Here is a 24,847-nt window from a genome sequence, read left to right on the forward strand (position 1 = left end):
AGGTGGGGGCTCAGGGGGGTCCAGAGCCCGGGGGTCCAGAACCCGGCTTCACCGTGGTGCCGGAGCTGGTGAAGGGTCTGGAGGGCCGGCACCACCAGCTGTTCCTGTCCAGCTCCCTGGCCTCGGTCCCCCTCCTTCAGAAGCTCCTGGACCAGGGCCTGTACGCCTCGTGCTCCTTCCCCCCCCCCAGCCCCATCCTGCCCCCCGCCCTGTGGGCTCAGGGCCGGCTGGAGAGGCCCGGGGACTTCCTGCAGAGACAGCTCGGCCCCGTGCTGGCCACCCGCTGGAGGGACACCAAGGAGATGTGCTGCCTGTCCACCAATGCGGCCCCGGGTCAGCAGGACCTGGTGTTAAGGAGGTCTCAGACCCGGGGGGGGGAGCTGGACCCAATAACCCGGCCCGGGGCCTTCAGGCTGCTGCAGGAGAACCTGAGGGGTGTCGACATTTGCAAACAGCTGCTGGCCTGCAACCCTCTGGGGGGGGTGCCTCAGGACCGGCACTGGAGAGGCCTGTTGTGGTTCCTGGTGAACCTGAGCATAGTGAACGCCTTCCTCCTGCTGAGAGAGAGCCGCAGGGACTGCCCCCCCGCCTGGGTGAAGGACGGCATCTTCTCCCAGGTCACCTTCAGAAAGCACCTGGGGAACCAGCTGGCCCAGTGCGCCCCCCCGCACCCCCGAGAGGGTCTACAGGTCTGCAAGTCCCGGCGGGCCGAACCCCAGGATGTGAAGGAGAATCATCGCATGGTGAAGATCAGCAGCATCTCCAAGAGGTGCAGGAACTGCTACCCGAAGAACATCCGTCGCGAGAGCGTGTTCGGCTGCAGGGTCTGCAGGGTCAACCTGTGCAGCCGGCCCTCCTGCTTCTGGGAGTTCCACAAGCTGGACCCCCGGACCCGGGGTGAGTGTGGGGAGAGGGGGTTACATATAGAGTTAAAGGTCTCCTATTATATTATTTGTAAGCAGATATTACAGGTCTCAGATATAAAACATGTCTCTGAAGGGTTCTGCTACAAACACCAAACAGACCCTTCTAGCCTCGTCCCCCTCCAGCTGTTACTGAAGACATGACTCCTGCTTCTTCACACATGCTCTCTCCAGTACGGGTTAGCTCTGAGTGTTAGCATGCTAATGTAAACACAGACCATATTACTTCCAGAACACATCTCATTGTTTCTGACAGCAAAGTTTCTGATTGGCCCGTGGGTGTAAAGCCCGCCCACATTTTAGTAATGTGGTCATGACGCAGCAAATCTGGATCAGCTCCGTTGTTCCCCCGTTTTTAGAGATGTGGGTACGGAGGAGAAGAGAGAGGGGTTTATTTCCTGACACTTTGAGAGTCTCCTGACACACGGGGACACACGGGGGACACGTGGTGATGTAGAGAAGACATCACTTAGAGAGTCTCCTGACACACCGGGGACACATGGTGATGTAGAGAAGACATCACTTAGTGAGTCTCCTGACACACCGGGGACACATGGTGATGTAGAGAAGACATCACTTAGTGAGTCTCCTGACACACCGGGGACACATGGTGATGTAGAGAAGACATCACTATGTGAGTCTCCTGACACACCGGGGACACATGGTGATGTAGAGAAGACATCACTTAGAGAGTCTCCTGACACACCGGGGACACATGGTGATGTAGAGAAGACATCACTTAGTGAGTCTCCTGACACACCGGGGACACATGGTGATGTAGAGAAGACATCACTTAGTGAGTCTCCTGACACACCGGGGACACATGGTGATGTAGAGAAGACATCACTTAGTGAGTCTCCTGACACACAGGGGACACATGGTGATGTAGAGAAGACATCACTTTGTGAGTCTCCTGACACACCGGGGACACATGGTGATGTAGAGAAGACATCACTATGAGAGTCTCCTGACACACCGGGGACACATGGTGATGTAGAGAAGACATCACTTAGTGAGTCTCCTGACACACCGGGGACACATGGTGATGTAGAGAAGACATCACTTAGTGAGTCTCCTGACACACAGGGGACACATGGTGATGTAGAGAAGACATCACTTAGTGAGTCTCCTGACACACCGGGGACACATGGTGATGTAGAGAAGACATCACTTTGTGAGTCTCCTGACACACCGGGGACACATGGTGATGTAGAGAAGACATCACTTAGTGAGTCTCCTGACACACCGGGGACACATGGTGATGTAGAGAAGACATCACTTAGTGAGTCTCCTGACACACCGGGGACACATGGTGATGTAGAGAAGACATCACTTTGTGAGTCTCCTGACACACCGGGGACACATGGTGATGTAGAGAAGACCTCACTTTGTGAGTCTCCTGACACACCGGGGACACATGGTGATGTAGAAAAGACATCAGAGAGTGCATTCTGCATGATAGGAGACCTTTCATTTAAAGACGCAGATAGATAGATGGTTCTGATACCGGTATTAAAGTCATCATAAAACATGTTATGTAGTTGTTGGTATCTACATGGAGATAAGCCCCGCCTCCTCGTCAGCGAGTCTTGTTTGAGTGACGCGAGTAAACACCAATGATGGTCAAACCGTCCGGTGTGAAGCTTTATATAGAGAGGCGAAGTCCCTCCATGAGGTGGACCTCATGGAACCTTATTTCGGAAAAATGATGTATTCAATGATGTATGATGTAAGTCAATGGCGAGAGAAAAGTTATCTTTCGATCCTGTTTGAATTGTGCCACGAATTACACATCTGATGTTTGTCAATTTAAAAGATCATTTTGCAAGTAAAAAAAAAAATGTTAGAAGTAAGACTTTTTTTGTGTGAAACCGCTCAATAGACGCGTTCACACCGTAGTACTTTTCCCCGTACTTTTCCCGTTTAGTTCCGTTAGTGCCTGGAATTTTGCGTTCACACCAAAAAGAGAACTTAGTTCAGAGAACTTTTACCCCCAGTTAGTCCCTGCTAGAGAGGTGGTACTTTCCTGGGGAGAAAAAGTACCAATTTCTATTGGCTGGGCGAATTGCAAACCACGCCCCGTAAAACTCTGAAAAGTTTTGTGAAGCCGCCATTGTATTTGCTGGCATTAGCATTATTAGCATTAGCCCCGCGCACCAACGGAGAGAGAATAACTTATGGCAACACAAAAAAAAACATGGGTCTCCTGTTCTGGCGATTTACTCTGAAGGCTTCAGTCCCCAACTCCGGGGACTTCCGGCCGGGGACTCCGGGTGGCAGTATACGCCGTGAAGTGGTTTGCGGCCTGCCAATAAACCCAAAGCAGAAGAAGAAGAAGTGACGACAGCGGCTTCATTTGCGTAATCTTCCCTCAGGGAACTTATTCCGGTGTGAACGCGATCGGTACTTAGTTCCATGGGGTAATACGTGCTGGCACTAAGTGCTGGGCACTAAGTGCGGCAAAGTACGGCAAAGTACTTGGTGTGAAAGCGGCTAATGAACTACATCTCTGGTCTCGCACAACAACACACGTCACCAAGATGGCCGTCACTACTGTCTTGCCAAACAAGGGATTGACTACCCTCACCCTCACTATCACCCCTCTCACCCTGACCCTCACTATCACCCTCTCACCCTGACCCTCACTATCACCCTCTCACCCTGACCCTCACTATCACCCTCTCACCCTCACCCTCACTATCACCCTCTCACCCTGACCCTCACTATCACCCTCTCACCCTGACCCTCACTATCACCCTCTCACCCTGACCCTCACTATCACCCTCTCACCCTGACCCTCACTATCACCCTCTCACCCTGACCCTCACTATCACCCTCTCACCCTGACCCTCACTATCACCCTCTCACCCTCACCCTCACTATCACCCTCTCACCCTCACCCTCACTATCACCCTCTCACCCTCACTATCACCCTCTCACCCTCACCCTCACTATCACCCTCTCACCCTCACCCTCACTATCACCCTCTCACCCTCACTATCACCCTCTCACCCTGACCCTCACTATCACCCTCTCACCCTGACCCTCACTATCACCCTCTCACCCTGACCCTCACTATCACCCTCTCACCCTGACCCTCACTATCACCCTCTCACCCTCACTATCACCCTCTCACCCTGACCCTCACTATCACCCTCTCACCCTCACTATCACCCTCTCACCCTCACTATCACCCTCTCACCCTCACCCTCACTATCACCCTCTCACCCTGACCCTCACTATCACCCTCTCACCCTGACCCTCACTATCACCCTCTCACCCTGACCCTCACTATCACCCTCTCACCCTGACCCTCACTATCACCAATGAAACACGTGCAGAAGAAAGTCATGCAAAGCTGCCTGCCTTCCTTTGATTCTCTCTGAACTGCCTGATCTTTTTAATGTTCAATGTTAACCATTTGTGCAGATAGCATGAAGTAGAAAAGATAGCCGATGCTAACGTAGCGTTAGCGTTAGCATGTCTCCCCTGGGGGCATCCGGGCTTAAATGGTGTATTATAGAATGATCACACCGGTGTGACAGTACTCTTCAAAGGGTTCACGAAATATGACTACTACTCTTACTGTTTAACATTTTGGGTTACTTAATGTTACTTCATGTTAAGGCTAATACAAATGACAAGGCTAAGGCTGTAATGCTAACTAACGTGCTAGCTACTAGCTACTAGCTAACTTGATCCAGCCACTCCTGGTCCTTTGATCAGACGGGAAGCGAAAGAACGAGCAAGACCCATTGCTGGTATGATAACAACCTGGTACTAAGCACACAGGCATCTTGTTAAAGTTATCTGATCTTAGGAAAACAATTGTGACATCACTTACGCGACTCTGGGATTTGTAGTCTTTCTAGTTGCGTATTTTTCATAGTCTTATATTTCAACAGTTTTACGACAAACTGTGACTTTTTTTACTTGGAAAAGATTTGTTAAGATTGACAAACATCATATGTGTAATTCATGGCACAATTCAAACGGGAGAGAAAGATAAGTTTTCTCTCTCCATTGACTTCAATACATCATTTTTCCTAATTAAGGTCCCATGGACAGGAAGTAGATGGGCGGGACTTCGCCTCTCTATTTAATTTAAAGGTCTAGAAGCTGTTCTGAAGAACTTTGAGTGACAGTTGGTGTTTGATGTTTTACAGGATCCACCAAGACGGGGTTTGTGAAGGACCGGATCAGGTAACCCTCTCTCACCTGCCCCTTGCCTCTCACCTGTCTCTCACTGGTCTCACCTGTCTCTCACCTGTCTCTCACTGGTCTCACCTGTCTCTCACCTGTCTCTCACTGGTCTCACCTGTCTCTCACCTGTCTCTCACTGGTCTCACCTGTCTCTCACCTGTCTCTCACCTGTCTCTCACTGGTCTCACCTGTCTCTCACTGGTCTCACCTGTCTCTCACCTGTCTCTCACTGGTCTCACCTGTCTCTCACCTGTCTCTCACTGGTCTCACCTGTCTCTCACCTGGTCTCACCTGTCTCTCACCTGTCTCTCACTGGTCTCACCTGTCTCTCACCTGTCTCTCACTGGTCACACCTGTCTCTCACCTGTCTCTCACTGGTCTCACCTGTCTCTCACCTGTCTCTCACCTGTCTCTCACCTGTCTCTCACCTGTCTCTCACCTGTCTCTCACCTGTCTCTCACCTGTCTCTCACCTGTCTCTCACCTGGTCTCACACCTGTCTCTCACCTGTCTCTCACTGGTCTCACCTGTCTCTCACCTGTCTCTCACTGGTCTCACCTGTCTCTCACCTGTCTCTCACCTGTCTCTCACTGGTCTCACCTGTCTCTCACCTGTCTCTCACCTGTCCTCTCGCCTGTCTCTCACCTGTCTCTCATCTGTCCTCTCGCCTGTCTCTCACCTGTCCTCTCGCCTGTCTCTCACCTGTCCTCTCGCCTGTCTCTCACCTGTCCTCTCACCTGTCCTCTCACCTGTCTCTCACCTGTCCTCTCGCCTGTCTCTCACCTGTCCTCTCACCTGTCCTCTCACCTGTCTCTCACCTGTCCTCTCACCTGTCCTCTCACCTGTCTCTCACCTGTTAATAACATCCACCTGTTGTCCCTACAGCGGAGTCATCACAGTGCGTTGGAGGGAACGCCTGGGGGGGGCCCCGTTGGAGGACCTGGACCTTTCTGAGACCCAGAGTCTGGAAGATCTAGAGGACGTTGAGGACCAGTCTGAAGATTTTGAGGAAACATTAAAACGCCCGACGTCTCAACGGTCCCCGACCAGAGAGAGGGAGGACTTCCTGTCCCCCCGTAAAGAGACAGAGGACTTCCTGTCCCCCAGTAAAGAGACAGAGGACTTCCTGTCGCCCCGTAAAGAGACGGAGGACTTCCTGTCGCCCCCTAAAGAGGACTTACTCATGTCCCCCCATAAAAAGGACTTTCCGTCCCCCCGTAAAGAGACAGAGGACTTCCTGCCCCCCCGTAAAGAGGACTTCCTCCTGTCCCCCCGTAAAGAGACAGAGGACTTCCTGCCCCCCCATAAAGAGGACTTCCTGTCGGCCCGTAAAGAGGTCTTCCTGTGCCCCCGTAAAGAGGACTTCCTGTCGGCCCGGCAGCTGAGGGTCTGCCTGGCCGCTCTGTGTCAAGGAGTCCTCCAGGCTTCCAGGATCTTCTCCACCGAGGCGGCCCTGATCCTGTCCTGCCTGAAGGAGGCCCGGCGGCGTCTGAAGCGGACCCATCCGGACCATCAGAACTCTGAGGGGGGGCAGCGCCTGGTGGTCTGGGTTCTGTCCATGCAGGAGCAGCAGATTCCCATCACAGAGACCCTCCTGTTCCACAGAACCTCCGTCCTGAAGAAGAAGGGGGTCTTCAGCGAGTCCTTCCGGATCTCCTACGCCTGGGCGCTGGACTTCATGCTGCGGCACCGGCTGGGGATCCGGACCCTGGGCCGGGCCCCTTCGCTGGGTCTCAGTCTGCCGGGTCCCCTGGACGCCAAGATCCAGTCCTTCAGAGACTTCACGCAGAAGGTGATCCGGGACCAGAAGCTATGGCGAGGCGGCGTGGCGGCGATGGACGAGCTGTGTCTCTTCCTGGACCTGAAGCTGGTTCAGGACCGGTCCACCCGCCCCGAGGCCCTGCAGCTGACCGGGACCCTGCCGCTGGTCACGGTCTACCTGACGGTCCTGGCTGACGGGTCCATGCTGCCCTCGCTGGTCCTGTCCAACAGGATGCTGGCTGAGAGGGACCTGCCGGACTGGGTCCTGCTGGAGGGGGGGCAGGAGGGTCTACAGGTGGAGGAGGCTCTGGACCTGTGGACCAACAGGGTCTGGTTGAAGCACCTGTCTGGGCAGCTCGGCAAGTCCCTGCTGGTCCTGGACCGGCACCGGGAGCACCTGGGGGACCCGTTCTTCGCCTCCCTCAGCGGGTCCAGGACCCTCCCAGCCCTGATCCCGGACGGCTGCTCCCTCCGCCTGCAGCCTCTGGAGGTCTGCCTGAAGCCAGTCCTGAAGAGGTTCCTGATGTCCCGCTGGACCCGGTTCATCTCAGGAGACCCCGAGGAGTTGGAGGAGACCTTCGTCCCCCAGATCCAGACCAGCATCGCCCAGCGGCTGGTGGACTGGCTGCTGGAGGCCCTGACGCTCCTCAACGGGGCCCCTCGGATCCTGAAGGAGTCCTTCAGCCTGACGGGGCTCCTGCCGGGAGGGGGGGGGGGCCGGGAGTCCAGAGGACATCCAGGCTGACCTCCTCAGGACCCTGACCAGGACTCTGCTAGGGGACGAAGGTCTGGAGGAGTCCTCTGAGCTGCTGGAGCTGGAAGACCAGGAGGACGAGGAGGAACCAGAACCAGGAGAGGAGACAGCAGAGGACAGACTGGAGGAACCAGAACCAGGAGAGGAGACAGCAGAGGACAGACTGGAGGAACCAGAACCAGGAGAGGAGACAGCAGAGGACAGACTGGAGGAACCAGAACCAGGAGAGGACAAACTGGAGGAACCAGAACCAGAAATACTGAAGGACACGGAAAAGGAAGTAGAAGACACAGTCAAAGTCCAGGAAGACAGTGAGGAGATGAAGGAGAACAGGGAGGAGGTGAGACAGGAGGAGGTGAGACAGGAGGTGAGACAGGAGGAGGTGAGACAGGAGGAGGTGAGACAGGAGGTGAGACAGGAGGAGGTGAGACAGGAGGTGAGACAGGAGGTGAGACAGGAGGAGGTGAGACAGGAGAGGCGGGAGACCAGGATCGTGATCGGGGAGGAGGTGGGAGACGAGTGGAAGATCAGGACAGACAGCTGAGGCCCAGACCAGGACCCTCTGTACCCTGATGGTCTAGCTGCCAGCAGAGTGATACTGACAAGTTGAGGACCCCAAAGTTTTGTGTTAGAAATGTATAGTAGGGGTCCCCAGCACAAACCACCAATGTCCTGGTTCAGGACTCTCTGAGCTGCAGACAGACCATAAAGACAGAAACTACCTGTGGACTGAGGGGACACTGTCCTCAGGGGGTTCTTACAGGTGTCCCAGTCCGGTCCAGATGTGACCCATCAGACGGGCGGTTCTCTCTGGACCAAACTCTGTAATGATCGCCATAGACTCTGTCATGTCTTGTGGTTGTGGGGACAAGCCTTCATGTGGTCCACTAAGGGATCTGGTTTTAGGGACTCGTTGGGACTGGAGCTGTACTTTATGGGGAAGAAATACTGTCTCAGAAATCACGTGTTATTTAACGTACGATGGACGTCCTCTGGTCTAGGGACTCGCGAGGACACTGGTCTCAGACTGCTTGTTGAGCTGCTGGTCTAAAGGGTTCAAGGTGCTGATCTAAAGGGCTCAAGGTGCTGATCTAAAGGGCTCAAGGTGCTGGTTTAAAGGGTTCAAGGTGCTGGTCTAAAGGGTTCAAGGTGCTGGTCTAAAGGGTTCAAGGTGCTGGTAGACATGTCTGTTTGGTTCAGGATGTACGTCACAGTGTTCTGAAGATCACTCACATTATAAAAGGTGATTTTAAATGTGTCTCCCGGCGTCTCAGAGTCCACGTGTTCCACTTTAATAAAGACAGATGAGAGACTCTGAAACTGTGCTTTAATGTGAAGCTGGAGACTGGATGCTGATTGGCCGTTGTGGATCATGTGATTCCTCATTATAATAAAACACCTGTTCAGATGTTCCTTGTTCACCTTTTATTCCTCAGACATGAAGCGAAAACCTGCTGTGTGTGTGTGTGTGTGTGTGTGTGTGTGTGTGTGTGTGTGTGTGTGTGTGTGTGTGTGTGTGTGTGTGTGTGTGTGTGTGTGTGTGTGTGTGTGTGTGTGTGTGTGTGTGTGTGTGTGTGTGTGTGTGTGTGTGTGTGTGTGTGTGTGTGTGTGTGTGTGCAGGGATGCAAACTTGTCACCTTTCGGCAAAATTCGCCGTTTTGAATCCAACATAGGTCGTTTGTATGATTCATGTAGATCTGCAATAAACATATTTTTGGGGTATGGGGGGGGGGTCTGGGACCCGGAGTAATCTGCGGCCGCGAGCTGTTATGTGCCATCATGACACGCATGGTGTTCTTTCTGTATATATTCTAATGCAGCGCGAGCTGTGTGCTGGAGTCTCCCTGTCGGCTCTGCTCATGGATGTATCATAAGGCTCTGCTCATGGATGTATCATAAGGCTCTGCTCATGGATGTATCATAAGGCTCTGCTCATGGATGTATCATAAGGCTCTGCTCATGGATGTATCATAAGGCTCTGCTCATGGATGTAGAATAAGGCTCTGCTCATGGATGTATCATAAGGCTCTGCTCATGGATGTAGAATAAGGCTCTGCTCATGGATGTAGAATAAGGCTCTGCTCATGGATGTAGAATAAGGCTCTGCTCATGGATGTATCATAAGGCTCTGCTCATGGATGTAGAATAAGGCTCTGCTCATGGATGTAGAATAAGGCTCTGCTCATGGATGTAGAATAAGGCTCTGCTCATGGATGTAGAATAAGGCTCTGCTCATGGATGTAGAATAAGGCTCTGCTCATGGATGTAGAATAAGGCTCTGCTCATGGATGTAGAATAAGGCTCTGCTCATGGATGTAGAATAAGGCTCTGCTCATGGATGTAGAATAAGGCTCTGCTCATGGATGTAGAATAAGGCTCTGCTCATGGATGTAGAATAAGGCTCTGCTCATGGATGTAGAATAAGGCTCTGCTCATGGATGTAGAATAAGGCTCTGCTCATGGATGTATCATAAGACTCTGCTCATGGATGTAGAATAAGGCTCTGCTCATGGATGTAGAATAAGGCTCTGCTGCTCCGGGATGAAGGTCTAGCTTCAGCAGCTACATTACCTACGGGTGCATTCGTTAATATTAACTGAGCGGTCCGGAGTCACTGTGGCACAGACTGGACTGCTGGTGAACAGCTGTTAGAACAGTTCAGGTGTTCAGAGCAGAGCTCCCTGTCGGAGCGGCAGAGCGTGACGTGAACTGACAAGTGTTTCTGTCGCAATATTATCGTTGAGCTAGCTAGCATACATTGTCTCTATCTGCTAACGTTAGCTTTAGCCTTCGTTTTCTAATAGTTTTTTTCATAGGCTATAAACTGGTGGTATAAGTATATATCTGGTACTTGAGTAAAAGTAGAAGTACTCAGATCTTGTACTTGAGTAAAAGTAGAAAAGTATTCTCATCAAAATATAGTGAAAGTAGAGTAAAAGTAGTCATTGTGCAGATTGGTCCATTTCAGAATAATATATATGATATGTTTTATAATGATTGATCATGAAAGTGTTCTCAAAGCTGGTAAAGGTGCAGCTAGTTTGAATGACTTTGTATACTGCAGGGTAGCTTGTGGATTTACTCCAGGTGGAAGGTCTGATTTAACACTTGGTTATATTTCACATCATTCATCCACATCTGTGAAGTAACTCAAGGTATTAATACATGTAGTGGAGGAGAAGTACACCATGTACCTCTGAACTGTAGTGGAGTAGAAGTACACCATGTACCTCTGAACTGTAGAGGAGTAGAAGTACACCATGTACCTCTGAACTGTAGAGGAGTAGAAGTACACCATGTACCTCTGAACTGTAGAGGAGTAGAAGTACACCATGTACCTCTGAACTGTAGAGGAGTAGAAGTACACCATGTACCTCTGAACTGTAGAGGAGTAGAAGTACAAAGTAGCAACACATTGAAATACTTAAATAAAGTACAAGTATCTCAAAATTGTACCCAAGTGTAGTACTTGAGTTACTTTACGCCACTGGCAGGGGCGGACTGGGACTAAAATTCAGCCCTGGAATCTGACCCAGCCCGGCCACATCGGGGGGGGGGGGGGGGGGGGGGGGTCATCAGAAAAAAAAATACAGTAACCTACTATTAGTTATTAGAAATCAGCTGTTTATTCAGTTCAAGGGATCATTCTCACCTAAAGAGGGAGGACACTCCTCAGATGTCTTAAACACATGGGACATCGTAAAACAGGAAACACAAACATACAGTACTATTTGTCATTAGATATTAAAATCAGCTGTTTATTAGGCTGCATTTATGCAGTTCAAGGGATCGTTCTCACCCACCTCTTGCTCTTGCCCTGCACTTGTGCCAGTTGAGCTGGTTCTTCCACCAGCTCAACTCTCTGTCCCTCATCATGAACGCAGGAGGCTGGCTGTATATCTGAACTCGCGCCCTCATCATCCTCTTCATCATCTTGCACTTGTTCTAACCTGCTGATGATAGTGCTTGTGAAAAAGATCTGTCAATTTGTGACATTTATATGCTTCACGTGCGAGTGACTTCACCTTGTTTCCTCTTGCCTTCTCGGCCCCACCTTTTTCTTTTCGTTTTCTTTGATTTTTATCCATGTTTTTTCATTCTCCCTGTCTGCCGTCTAATCCCTTCTCTTCGTGTGGCCGGTCTTTTTTCTTCTTCGTGTGTGATTATTTGACAGATAAGAACCACACAACTGCATTAGCGGCCGCTGTCGCCCTCTGTCGGCCGTCCGCAACTTAAAATATAAAAAAAAATGTAAAGGGCCGGCCGTTCTGTGGTTCTCCAGATTCTACAGATGGCCAGTCCGCCCCTGGCCACTGGCTATACAGATAGAAACACTAAGCCTTGCACAGAGGCATGACAATACATTTTCAAAATGCTCAACAGTGCTGCCAACATTATAAACTGACTGCTACACAATTAAAATAAATGCTTTTATACATTTCTATTAGATGTGACTCTTTGGCGTTTCTTTGCTTTAGTTGTTCTGACTGCTAACATCCTGTTGTTCCTCATTTTAAAGCCCATATTCCGGGGGGTCGGGGGGCTCGGATCCTTGTCACCTTTTTCATACCTGATGAGTTTGCATCCCTGGTGTGCTGTGTGTGTGTGTGTGTGTGTGTGTGTGTGTGTGTGTGTGTGTGTGTGTGTGTGTGTGTGTGTGTGTGTGTGTGTGTGTGTGTGTGTGTGTGTGTGTGTGTGTGTGTGTGTGTGTGTGTGTGTGTGTGTGTGTGTGTGTGTGTGTTTTGATATGCTTCATATATTAGATAATAATCTCTAACTCCTGCAGATGGTACCAACACGCTGCAACAGGTATGATGAAGGTGTGGCGCTGGGCATCCAAAGTTGAAAGTTGAACTCGCTCCGTAGCAGATATTCCCACGAGAGTGCGGAAAACTTAAAATACATTTATTTCAAATGTGACATTTTACCAATATACTCACGGACCACACAAGGAAGGATCCTTCAGAGCCACTACTTCAAGGATGCTACGTCATCGAGTCCCGCCGAAGGACTGTTCCAATGTCCAGGATCTACCGAGGACTGAGTCCTTCGTAGCGAGAAATTTCGAGGCCGCACATGTGTATCCTCCGCGGTCTTAAATTACCCACAATGCTTTGCGCACGGACCGATTTCCCAAATCTTTGGCGGAAATGGCTGAAGCGACGCAGTACACATTTAAATGTAAGTATGTTCGTGGTAAATGTGCACATGACTTGTGTTTAAAGTTTATAGTCCATTTGAGTTTTGCCCGTGTGAACGCAAACCGAACCGTCTGAAACATGAAGCAATGGAACAGACTGACCATGTCCTACCAAGGAAGACATGTCCTACCAAGGAAGACATGTCCTACCAAGGAAGACATGTCCTACCAAGGAAGACATGTCCTACCAAGGAAGACATGTCCTACCAAGGAAGACATGTCCTACCAAGGGAGCGTCCTCCAGAGCCACTATTTGTGTGTGTGTATAATTAAATCAATGTTTTGTTTGTTTGTTTCAGGGTATTCTCTGAAGGCACTGACACACACTCTCACACTCTCACACTCTCACACACACTGACACACACTCTCACACTCTCACACTCTCACACACACTCACACGCACTCACACAATGAGAAGAGGGTGTGTTTACTCTGGTGTTGAGAGTTGTGAAAATATATTCAAGTTATACAGGTATATTACATTTGTCAACATGTTAACAGCACACTCTCACACGCTGGTGCTGCCTCAGGCTCATAAACTCATTCACTAATGACTCACAGGACTGCACAGGTTAGGGTTCAGATGAATATCCACAGGGTTATAAAGTTCCTCTCTTTACCCAGCGGTCTGAACCCTGACCCCGGAGGTCAGAGTCCGTCCCCAGAGAGGACAGAGATCACCTCTGACCCCGGAGGTCAGAGTCCGTCCCCAGAGAGGACAGAGATCACCTCTGACCCCGGAGGTCAGAGATGGATTCAGCGTCCTCAGCAACACCCGTCCAAATCAAGTCATTCGAGGTTCGATCAGCAACTTCAGCCCTGATCAGAAATACCAAATATTTAATCATTTTCAGGATTTTAACCCTTTAAATGCCATTCTGAAAACATGAGATCTGTTGATTTAATGAGAAAAACAGAGAACATTTTGTTATTTTCCACACAATGAATATCTAGGGAATGGCTTCTTTATCACACTCTTGGACATGTCAAAGATTGGCAACAAAATAGATTCAGGTGCATTATTAGTTTTTGCACAGTCGGATTGAAAACCCTAATGAGTCACTCAGGATCCAGGAGGGTCCACTAGTGCTCCAATGCTAATGGACACAGCCTACTCTAATGGCGCAGTTCCACTGCAGCGCGGAGCTCGCTTTAAGCGTGCCGTGTCGTGCCGTCCCCTTTTTTGGTTGTGCTTCCACTAGGCCTCGTTCCGGCGCGGCACGGCGCGGGGCCACTTTTTCCCCTCTTTTCTGGCCCTAGAAAATTGTGGTTCTATCGGGGCCAACAAGCAGGGCTGAGTCGGGCTGAGTATGCTAAACTAGAGAGAGGAGCGCTGGCAAGAGGGCTAGAACTACAACAAGATGGACATATTTGACCGTGATTTAATTGTAATACACGTTTCTAAATGATGAAGTAACAACATACTGATACCGGTTAGTAAAAACCATGAATTAATGCTTTGTCAAGTCTGCAGACAGACGGCAGGAGAAACACCTTTTAAAATGCGTGTTTTCTGAATGGAGATTGGCTAAGCTAACGCAGTATATGCCCCGACCGTCCACACTCACAACAACGGCCTACAGACATAAATAAAGCAGCGACTGTATTCACCATGACACAGGCAGTCTGTGGTTTGTACTTGTTTAACTTTTGTCGAGTTTCTGAACAGATATGAGGAGCTGTGAGCTCTGAGTGCTCACAGCTAACGGCTGTGTTGGTTTTGTGTTTCTCATTGAAGATGACGTCACGGCTCCGCCTACACTGCGTTACTATAGTTACTACCCCAGTTCCTAAACTGTAATGGAAGCGCAGCATGAAGTGAGTCGGCCCTGTTAAGGCCCAACGCGGCCAAGCCGTACCGAGCCGTACCGAGTGTGGCCGAGGCCGACCGTGTAGTGGAAATGCGCCATAAGTGTGTGAATGTCCCAACGTCTGCGGGTCCAGCTGTCTCTGAGCGGAGACTCTTTCTATCAGAACCCTTTAGCACAAGGCTCACTCTGACAGCTACACAAGGTTCACTCTGACAGCTACACAAGGTTCACTCTGACAGCTACACAAGGTTCACTCTGACAGCTACACAAGGTTCACTCTGACAGCTACACAAGGCTCACTCTGACAGCTACACAAGGTTCACTCTGACAGCTACACAAGGTTCACTCTGACAGCTACACAAGGTTCACTCTGACAGCTACACAAGGTTCACTCTGACAGCTGCACAAGGTTCACTCTGACAGCTACACAAGGTTCACTCTGACAGCTGCACAAGGTTCACTCTGACAGCTACACAAGGTTCACTCTGACAGCTACACAAGGTTCACTCTGACAGCTACACAAGGCTCACTCTGACAGCTACACAAGGTTCACTCTGACAGCTACACAAGGTTCACTCTGACAGCTGCACAAGGTTCACTCTGACAGCTGCACTCACTCATCAAAACAGAGAGGACTCACTGACCAATTCTTAAAACCTGAAACCAGACAAACAAGAACAATAAGAGAGAGCGATCAAAGTAAAGGGGGAGACACAGAGAGACTCCCAGCACCCCCTCTTAATGTCCTGATCTGGATCACCTGGACACACACACAGGAGGAAAGGAGGTCCGGGCTCAGCAGGGTTAACATGCTGTGGTTAAGCCACGCCCCCTCTGCTCTGATTGGCTGTGGGTGTTTCCCTCTTCCAGAGTTCCAGAGAGCTGTCAGAGTAGAACCTGCAGAACCTCAGAGGACCTCAGAGAACCTCAGAGCAGCAGCATGGGTGAGCAGTGCGTGTGTGTGTGTGTGTGTGTGTGCATGTGTGCGTGTGTGTGTGTGCATGTGTGCATGTGCGTGTGTGCGTGTGTGTGTGTGTGTGCTGTTAACATGTTGTTGGGGTAAATATTTCATATACCTGCAAAACTATTTACATTAAAGTAAACAGACTCTGTCCTCATGACTGTGTGTGTGTGTGTGTGTGTGTGTGTGTGTGTGTGTGTGTGTGTGTGTGTGTGTGTGTGTGTGTGTGTGTGTGTGTGTGTGTGTGTGTGTGTGTGTGTGTGAGACTGCAGGACAAAGAGAGCAGCTCTCTCTCTGAGACTCATTCACATTCAGACCGGCTGCTCTAAATGTGAATGAGTTATATAAGAGTATGTTGGATTATCTCAGAGTCTCTGATGATATGAATGTGTTCAGGACATTTTAAACAAACTGTGTGTGTGTGTGTGTGTGTGTGTGTGTGTGTGTGTGTGTGTGTGTGTGTGTGTGTGTGTGTGTGTGTGTGTGTGTGTGTGTGTGTGAGAGAGTGCTGTTAACATGTTGTTGGTGTGCAGAATTAATATACCAGTATGACTTGAATATTATTTCAAAACTCTCAACATTAAAGTAAACGGGCTCTCTGTCCTCATTGTGTGTGTGTGTGTGTGTGTGTGTGTGTGTGTGTGTGTGTGTGTGTGTGTGTGTGTGTGTGTGTGTGTGTGTGTGTGTGTGTGTGTGTGTGTGTGTGTGTGTGTGTGTGTGTGTGTGTGTGAGCGCAACCGGAAATGTTTGTGCACACACACGGGCTGCATTCCAAACCTCATTGAGTGTGTACTACTCTCGCATTAAACCTTGACCTCTTATATCAGCGGTGCAAAGGATTGTGGGTCAGAATGATCGCTGCTCTACATCCTGGCTCTCTGGCCCATCACTGGGTGTTTCTCAATGTCGAGTAAAGCTGCTTCAGAGCCACTATTTCAAGCATGCTACGTCATCGAGTGCCGCCGAAGTACTGTTCCAATCTCCAGCATACTTGGAAATCTACCGAGCCCGGCGTACTCCGTTTGGAGAAATATCGAGGCTGCACATGAGTAGACTCCGTGGTCTTAAAATCCCCACAATGCTTTGCGCACGGACCAATTTCCAAAATCTGTGGCAGAAGATGTAAGAGGCGGGGCCTCTCATATGACGCACACCTGCACACTTGCTAGCCTGTTCCACTCTTTGTTTTCCAAATGCCAGGAAGTATTCTTGACTCGCTTCTGAAGCAAGATGCTCGGCAGACATGTGCTACCAAGCAAGCGTACTCGACATTGAGAAACACCCTGAGTGTATTATTGTGGGGGGGGGGTGAGAATAGAATTATTGGATTAAAAGGTGTGTGTGTGTGTGTGTGTGTGTGTGTGTGTGTGTGTGTGTGTGTGTGTGTGTGTGTGTATGTGTGTGTTTTGATATGCTTCATATATTAGATAATAATCTCTAACTCCTGCAGATGGTACCAACACGCTGCAACAGGTATGATGAAGGTGTGGCGCTGGGCATCCAAAGTTGAAAGTTGAACTCGCTCCGTAGCAGATATTCCCACGAGAGTGCGGAAAACTTAAAATACATTTATTTCAAATGTGACATTTTACCAATATACTCACGGACCACACAAGGAAGGATCCTTCAGAGCCACTACTTCAAGCATACTACGTCATCGAGTCCCGCCGAAGGACTGTTCCAATAGGCGCGTTCACACCAAGTACTTTGCCGTACTCAGTGCCGGCACTTATGACCCCAGGGCACTTAGTACAGATCGCGTTCACACCAGAGTACTTTTCCCTGAGGGAAGATTACGCAAATGAGCCGCTGACGTCACTTCTTCTTCTTCTGCTCTGGGTTTACTGGCAGGCAGCAAACCACTTCACGGCGTATACTGCCACCCGGAGTCCCCGGCCGGAAGTCCCTGGAGTTGGGGAAGGCTTCAGTCGAAGCTGCTGGGACTCCCAGCAGCTTCGACTGAAGCCTTCAGAGGAAATCGCCAGAACGCCGACACCTCCTCATCTCCACCGCTCCCATGTTTTCTTTTGTGTTGCCATAAGTTAGTCTCTCTGCGTTTGTGCGCTGGGCTAATGCTAATGCTAATAATGCTAAAGCCAGGATAATAAAATGGCGGCTCTACAAAACATTTCACAGTTGTACGGGGCGTGGTTTGCAATTGGCCCAGCCGATCAGAACTGGGGCACTTTTTTCCCCCAAGAGAGTACCATCTCTCAGCAGGCACTAAAAATGGGGGTAAAAGTTCCCGAGATGAAGTGCTCTTTTTGGTGAGAACGCGACATAAGGGGTACTAACGCAACTAAACGCGAAAAGTACGGTGAAAAGTACTCCGGTGTGAACGCGCCTATTGTCCAGGATCCTTGGAATTCTACCGAGGATTGAGTCCTTCGTAGCGAGAAATTTCGAGGCCGCACATGTGTATCCTCCGCGGTCTTAAATTACCCACAATGCTTTGCGTATGTTCGTGGTAAATGTGCACATGACTTGTGTTTAAAGTTTAGTCCGTTTGAGTTTTGCCCGTGTGAACGCAAACCGAACCTTCTGAAACATGAAGCAATGGAACAGACTGACCATGTCCTACCAAGGAAGCGTCGAGGAAGGTTGCTCCAGAGCCACTATTCAAGCATACTACGTCATCAAGTGCCGCCGAAGGACTGTTCCAATGTCCAGGATCCTTGGAATTCTACCGAGGCCGGTGTACTTCGTGCGGGAAATTTCGAGGCTGCACATGTGTATCCTCCGCGGTCTTAAAATCCCCACAATGCTTTGCGCACGGACCGATTTCCAAAATCTTTGGTGGAAATCGCGCTCCATTTAAGGCGGGGCCTTGTTTTTTGTTTGTTTTATCTGAGTGTTCCAGGGTATTCTCTGAATACCTGAAGGTCCTGACGGTTCACCACTGACAGTGTGTTTACTTTAATGTTGAGAGTTGTGAAATAATATTAAAAACATACTAACATCAGAGACAATAGAGAGATATGAGCGACGTCAGGTGAGCTAACGTGCTAGGTCTGTTAGCACGATGTTAACAGGTGTTGTTGTGTTTCAGCCGGATGTAAAGGATGTGGACCGGGTTACAGCAGCCCATTGGACGCCATGAAGGGTGAGACATTTACTCATAAGAGGCTTCTCAATTCTTACATTTCCCCTCCTCGACTCCTCGGTCGTCCGGTAGTGACCCGGAAATGTATTTCAGCGCGCCATGTTGAAGGACATCTCATTTCTCTAAATGCACATCGAGGTCCGAGCATCGAGGAGGCTCTCTGGAGGAGCTCTAACCGAGGAGACACTGATGGGTCCTCCACGGTCCTCCACGGCTCCTCCAGGATGCATTTCCGGGAACAGAGATGTTTCAAAGAGTCGTGACGCACGGCCGGACTTATCTCAGCCAATCACAGCTCTGCATGCATCCCCTGGATATTATTTTAGTAACTGCTTGAATCAGACGCGATGTTTCCAGAGAGAACAGCTGTGAGGTCCGTGCAGAAAGCACCAAGACCATTTAGTGCTTCACATAATAAAATACACAACGGCTGTAGCCTGATTATGCTTTAGGAGCTGTGTGTGGTACAGTGTGTAGGTGTGTGTGGTACAGTGTGTAGGTGTGTGTGGTACAGTGTGTAGGTGTGTGTGGTACAGTGTGTAGGTGTGTGTGTGGTACAGTGTGTAGGTGTGTGTTGTACAGTGCGTAGATGCGGCGGACAGACAGGTCTCAGGTGGTTTGGTGTCCTCTGCTTACTTTTAATACTTGTAAATACAACTTTTGGCCCGTAATTTAAATTCCCCATTTCAGCGACCAGAGAGAGGGGGGGGGATATATTCAGTCTCTGATTGTGTTACGTTATTATGAGAGTGCTCTCATACTTTAAATTGTATATATTTATATAAATATATGTGTGTGTATATGTCTGCATCTGTAGCCTGTTATTGTCTCATTATACCGCACTGTGAATTAATTAAAGTAAATATATAAGTGGTCATGAACACATCTGTCCATGAGACAGAGGGCTGCTGTGCCTCCTGTCATCATTAATGGACGTCTCTTTAAAATGACCGCTCAGAGGAGAGGAGTTCTCATTTCTCTAACCGCCTGCTGCTTCCCCTCCTCTCTCCTCGGCTCCCCTCCTCGACTCCTCCGCTCGCATCTCCTGTGGGCGGGACTAACTCACGAGGATAGGAGTCGAGGAGGGGAGTCGAGGAGGGGAAATGTAAGAATTGAGAAGCCTCTATAGACTTCTATACAATCTGAGGTAATCAAGAGAGAAGTAGGAACATTTCCTCATAGACTTCTATACAGTCGCCCCCTGCTGGGTATAATAGACGATGCAGCTTTAAGGAGGTTTTTAGATATTTCTCTATAAAACAGACTTGGTTGTGTTTCCTGCTGCAGGTCCTCGGGAGGAGATCGTTTATCTCCCCTGTATTTACTGTAACACCGGCATCCTGAAACCAGATTACCTGGCCACCGTTGATGTTGACCCGAAGTCACCCACCTACTGTAAGGTAACAATTCTTGACTTTTTCAAAAAAATTCTGACTTTCCACAAATTCTGATTTTTTCTCAAAATCTCAAAATTCTGACTTTTTAGAAAAATTCTGTCTTTCAAAAAAATCTGACTTTTTCTATAAAAAATCTGACTTTTTCAAAAAATTCTGACTTTTTCTATAAAAAAATCTGACTTTTTCAAAAAAATCTGACTTTTTCAAAGAATCTGACTTTTTCAAAAAATCTGACTTTTTCTAAAATGTCTGACTTTTACAAAAAATTCGGACTTTTTCTAAAATGTCTGACTTTAACAAAAAAATCGGACTTTTTCTAAAATGTCCAATATGGTCTAGCTACAGCAAGATAGTACACGACACGCCCCCTACACGACGGTACACGACACGCCCCCTACACGACGGTACACGACACGCCCCCTACACGGCACTACGGTGGCTGAGAGACGTTGATACCGTACATGGCAGATTAAAAACGAATTGCAAATGTTATTGTAGCATTTTAAGCAACTATTTGGCAAATAAATTAATAACCTAGTCTATCCGTTTGAGACACAACAGTATATGACTTTAAGCACAAATCATTTTGTCTCATTAATAAATTAAAACAAAAAGGGGGCTTAGTAAACTTTATTTTTGAGTACATATAAAATAGGTAATAATGAGATCTATTAATTGTGTTAGATATAAATGTAGATATTTATGAACATCTAAACATAGTTGTTACAGGTTTTAAGATATAAATAATCACATCATGGGGTCATTAAGGTTTCAAACAGGTTCATGTAAGGTAGGCCTACTATAACATGAAAACATGAGCCTGTAGTTTGGTATGTTATTGATATGGGCTGGACACCCCTTCACAGCGATCATCATTGACTTTCTTTAGACCAGATTAGGAGGGCCAGTCAGGCCACTAATGAGCTCAATCATTCACATGTATTATTACTTTATAGATTAAGAGTACTAGGGGTCTATTACAAAACCTTTGAAGGAATCGTCATGCATTCTGAATGTTTCTGTACTTTAAAAACATCATGGCTCAAGATCCTGTTCTTGTTCAAGATTATTCACTCATTTGTGAATTTAACATCCATATTCACTCAAAACTGAAACTAAAACATTTTTTGTTAAAGCATTGCAGGCCTAAAGCTCCACGCCAGTGACCTATATTTAATTTTCTTCCATCAAACTTTAAAAATGGCAAACAGCATGTTTTTAAAGATTTAATCTTTTAAGAAACAAAATATCAACTTTGAACAGAAGGGTTTAAAAACACGTTTTTAATGCAAATAAACTTGAAACATAAACCTATTTGTCATTTCAAAATTCACTTGTATTGTCTGCGTGAAAGGCACAGTAGGCTATGAGCGAATACATATCAACATTCAAAAATTACAAAGTCGTACAATATATACTGTCTACTATATACTGCTACTGTCTAGGATTAAGTATGGTGAGACTTTTCAGCCCGCGACTCCCAAAATAACATGCCAGAGACTGGGGACCCCCGACGGGATAGTGATCTCCAGTGTGCTGGGCAGTGTGGCGGCGGAGGGAGCCGAGGGCACTTTCTAAAATTCTGACTTTTTCTAAAATGTCTGACTTTTTCAAAAATGTCAGAATCAGAATCAGAATCAGAATCAGAATCAGAGTCAGAGTCAGAGTCAGAATCAGAGTCAGAATCAGAGTCAGAGTCAGAATCAGAGTCAGAATCAGAGTCAGAGTCAGAATCAGAGTCAGAGTCAGAATCAGAATCAGAGTCAGAGTCAGAATCAGAGTCAGAATCAGAGTCAGAATCAGAGTCAGAGTCAGAATCAGAATCAGAGTCAGAGTCAGAATCAGAGTCAGAATCAGAGTCAGAGTCAGAGTCAGAATCAGAGTCAGAGTCAGAATCAGAGTCAGAATCAGAGTCAGAGTCAGAGTCAGAATCAGAGTCAGAATCAGAGTCAGAATCAGAGTCAGAGTCAGAATCAGAGTCAGAGTCAGAATCAGAGTCAGAGTCAGAATCAGAGTCAGAGTCAGAATCAGAGTCAGAATCAGAGTCAGAGTCAGAATCAGAGTCAGAGTCAGAATCAGAGTCAGAGTCAGAATCAGAGTCAGAGTCAGAATCAGAGTCAGAGTCAGAATCAGAATCAGAGTCAGAGTCAGAATCAGAGTCAGAGTCAGAATCAGAATCAGAGTCAGAGTCAGAATCAGAGTCAGAGTCAGAATCAGAGTCAGAGTGTCCATGTGTAACATCAACAGACAAAACATCAAGACACATGAGAAACAAACATGTAACATCACAGTGAGAGAAAAGCTGCTCAAAGAGCCTTCAGCGTGATCTGATCTGGATCATTATTATCACATATCCATATACCTGTCCTCTCACAGTGTGTGTCCTCTCAGGTAGTGTGTCCTCTCTCAGGTGATCAGTAGTGTGTCCTCTCTCAGGTGATCAGTAGTGTCTCTCTCAGGTGATCAGTAGTGTCTCTCTCAGGTGATCAGTAGTGTCTCTCTCAGGTGATCAGTAGTGTCTCTCTCAGGTGATCAGTAGTGTGTCCTCTCTCAGGTGATCAGTAGTGTCTCTCTCAGGTGATCAGTAGTGTCTCTCTCAGGTGATCAGTAGTGTCTCTCTCAGGTGATCAGTAGTGTGTCCTCTCTCAGGTGATCAGTAGTGTCTCTCTCAGGTGATCAGTAGTGTCTCTCTCAGGTGATCAGGTGTCTCTGTCCTCTCTCAGGTGATCAGGTGTCTCTGTCCTCTCTCAGGTGATCCACCGCCTGCCGATGCCTAACCTTCGGGACGAGCTGCACCACTCGGGCTGGAACGCCTGCAGCAGCTGCTTCGGAGACGCCTCCAAGAAGAGGAACCGTCTGATCCTGCCGTCACTCATCTCCTCCAGGATCTACGTGGTGGACGTGGGGACAAACCCCCGAGCGCCACAGATGCACAAGGTGAACCGAGCCGGACCCGTGTCCTTTAGCCCCGCCCACTTCCTCCTGACCAGAGTGGGAAGTATTTGAGTACAAATACTTTGTTACTGTACTTTGTTAAGTACATGTTTCTGGTATCAGTACTTTACTCCACTACTTATTTTTCTGACCACTTTTTACTTTTACTTCTTACATTTTGAACACAAATACCTGTACTTTCTACTTCTTACATGTTGAACACAAATACCTGTACTTTCTACTTCTTACATGTTGAACCCAAATACCTGTACTTTCTACTTCTTACATGTTGAACACAAATACCTGTACTTTCTACTTCTTACATGTTGAACCCAAATACCTGTACTTTCTACTTCTTACATGTTGAACACAAATACCTGTACTTTCTACTTCTTACATGTTGAACCCAAATACCTGTACTTTCTACTTCTTACATGTTGAACACAAATACCTGTACTTTCTACTTCTCACATGTTGAACCCAAATACCTGTACTTTCTACTTCTTACATGTTGAACACAAATACCTGTACTTTCTACTTCTTACATGTTGAACACAAATATCTGTACTTTCTACTTCTTACATGTTGAACACAAATATCTGTACTTTCTACTTCTTACATGTTGAACACAAATATCTGTACTTTCTACTTCTTACATGTTGAACACAAATACCTGTACTTTCTACTTCTTACATGTTGAACCCAAATACCTGTACTTTCTACTTCTTACATGTTGAACACAAATACCTGTACTTTCTACTTCTTACATGTTGAACTCAAATACCTGTACTTTCTACTTCTTACATGTTGAACCCAAATACCTGTACTTTCTACTTCTTACATGTTGAACACAAATACCTGTACTTTCTACTTCTTACATGTTGAACACAAATACCTGTACTTTCTACTTCTTACATGTTGAACCCAAATACCTGTACTTTCTACTTCTTACATGTTGAACACAAATACCTGTACTTTCTACTTCTTACATGTTGAACACAAATACCTGTACTTTCTACTTCTTACATGTTGAACACAAATACCTGTACTTTCTACTTCTTACATGTTGAACCCAAATACCTGTACTTTCTACTTCTTACATGTTGAACACAAATACCTGTACTTTCTACTTCTCACATGTTGAACCCAAATACCTGTACTTTCTACTTCTCACATTTTCCAAACAGGCTGGTTCCTTTAGTTTGAATGTGTGTTTGGTGGCGTGATCATTATTATTTAGAGTCATTGCGTGCCTATTGATTTGAACACGATCCGTGTATCCATCATTTCCTGGTCTTCTCTAAAGAAGAGGGACCAATGAAAACGTTGTCATGTTGCCGTTGTTCAGCATGGAAACATTCATTAGCTAACAATGACATTATTGTTCTATTAATATAAAGGGAGGTCAGGTACTCTTTAAAACAGCTGCTAGTTATGGGTACTTTTTACTGAAGTACATTTCAAAGCCTCTTTACTTTGACTTGAGTAAAGAAGTTTAGTCAGTACTTCTACTTTTACCAGAGTATTTTTAAACACGAGTATCTGTACTTCTACTTGAGTAAAGGATGTGTGTACTTCTACTTGAGTAAAGGATGTGTGTACTTCTACTTGAGTACAGGATGTGTGTACTTCTACTTGAGTACAGGATGTGTGTACTTCTACTTGAGTACAGGATGTGTGTACTTCTACTTGAGTACAGGATGTGTGTACTTCTACTTGAGTACAGGATGTGTGTACTTCTACTTGAGTACAGGATGTGTGTACTTCTACTTGAGTACAGGATGTGTGTACTTCTACTTGA

General features: G+C 47.6%; 1 protein-coding gene across 1 annotated transcript in view; it reads left to right on the plus strand.

The window, feature by feature from the left end:
- The first annotated feature begins 15,474 nt into the window (after positions 1-15,474).
- selenbp1 (selenium binding protein 1) overlaps positions 15,475-24,847 on the plus strand; it is a 29,949-nt gene continuing 20,576 nt past the window's right edge. The window contains exons 1-4 of the mRNA XM_034115429.1: positions 15,475-15,595; positions 18,662-18,715; positions 20,003-20,115; positions 22,864-23,049. Of these exons, the coding sequence (XP_033971320.1) occupies positions 15,592-15,595; positions 18,662-18,715; positions 20,003-20,115; positions 22,864-23,049 (357 nt within the window). The 5' untranslated portion in view covers positions 15,475-15,591. The remainder of the gene's footprint in view (positions 15,596-18,661; positions 18,716-20,002; positions 20,116-22,863; positions 23,050-24,847) is intronic.

This window comes from Trematomus bernacchii, unplaced genomic scaffold (genome assembly GCF_902827165.1).
Source record: "Trematomus bernacchii unplaced genomic scaffold, fTreBer1.1, whole genome shotgun sequence".
In the NCBI taxonomy this organism is placed as follows: domain Eukaryota; kingdom Metazoa; phylum Chordata; class Actinopteri; order Perciformes; family Nototheniidae; genus Trematomus; species Trematomus bernacchii.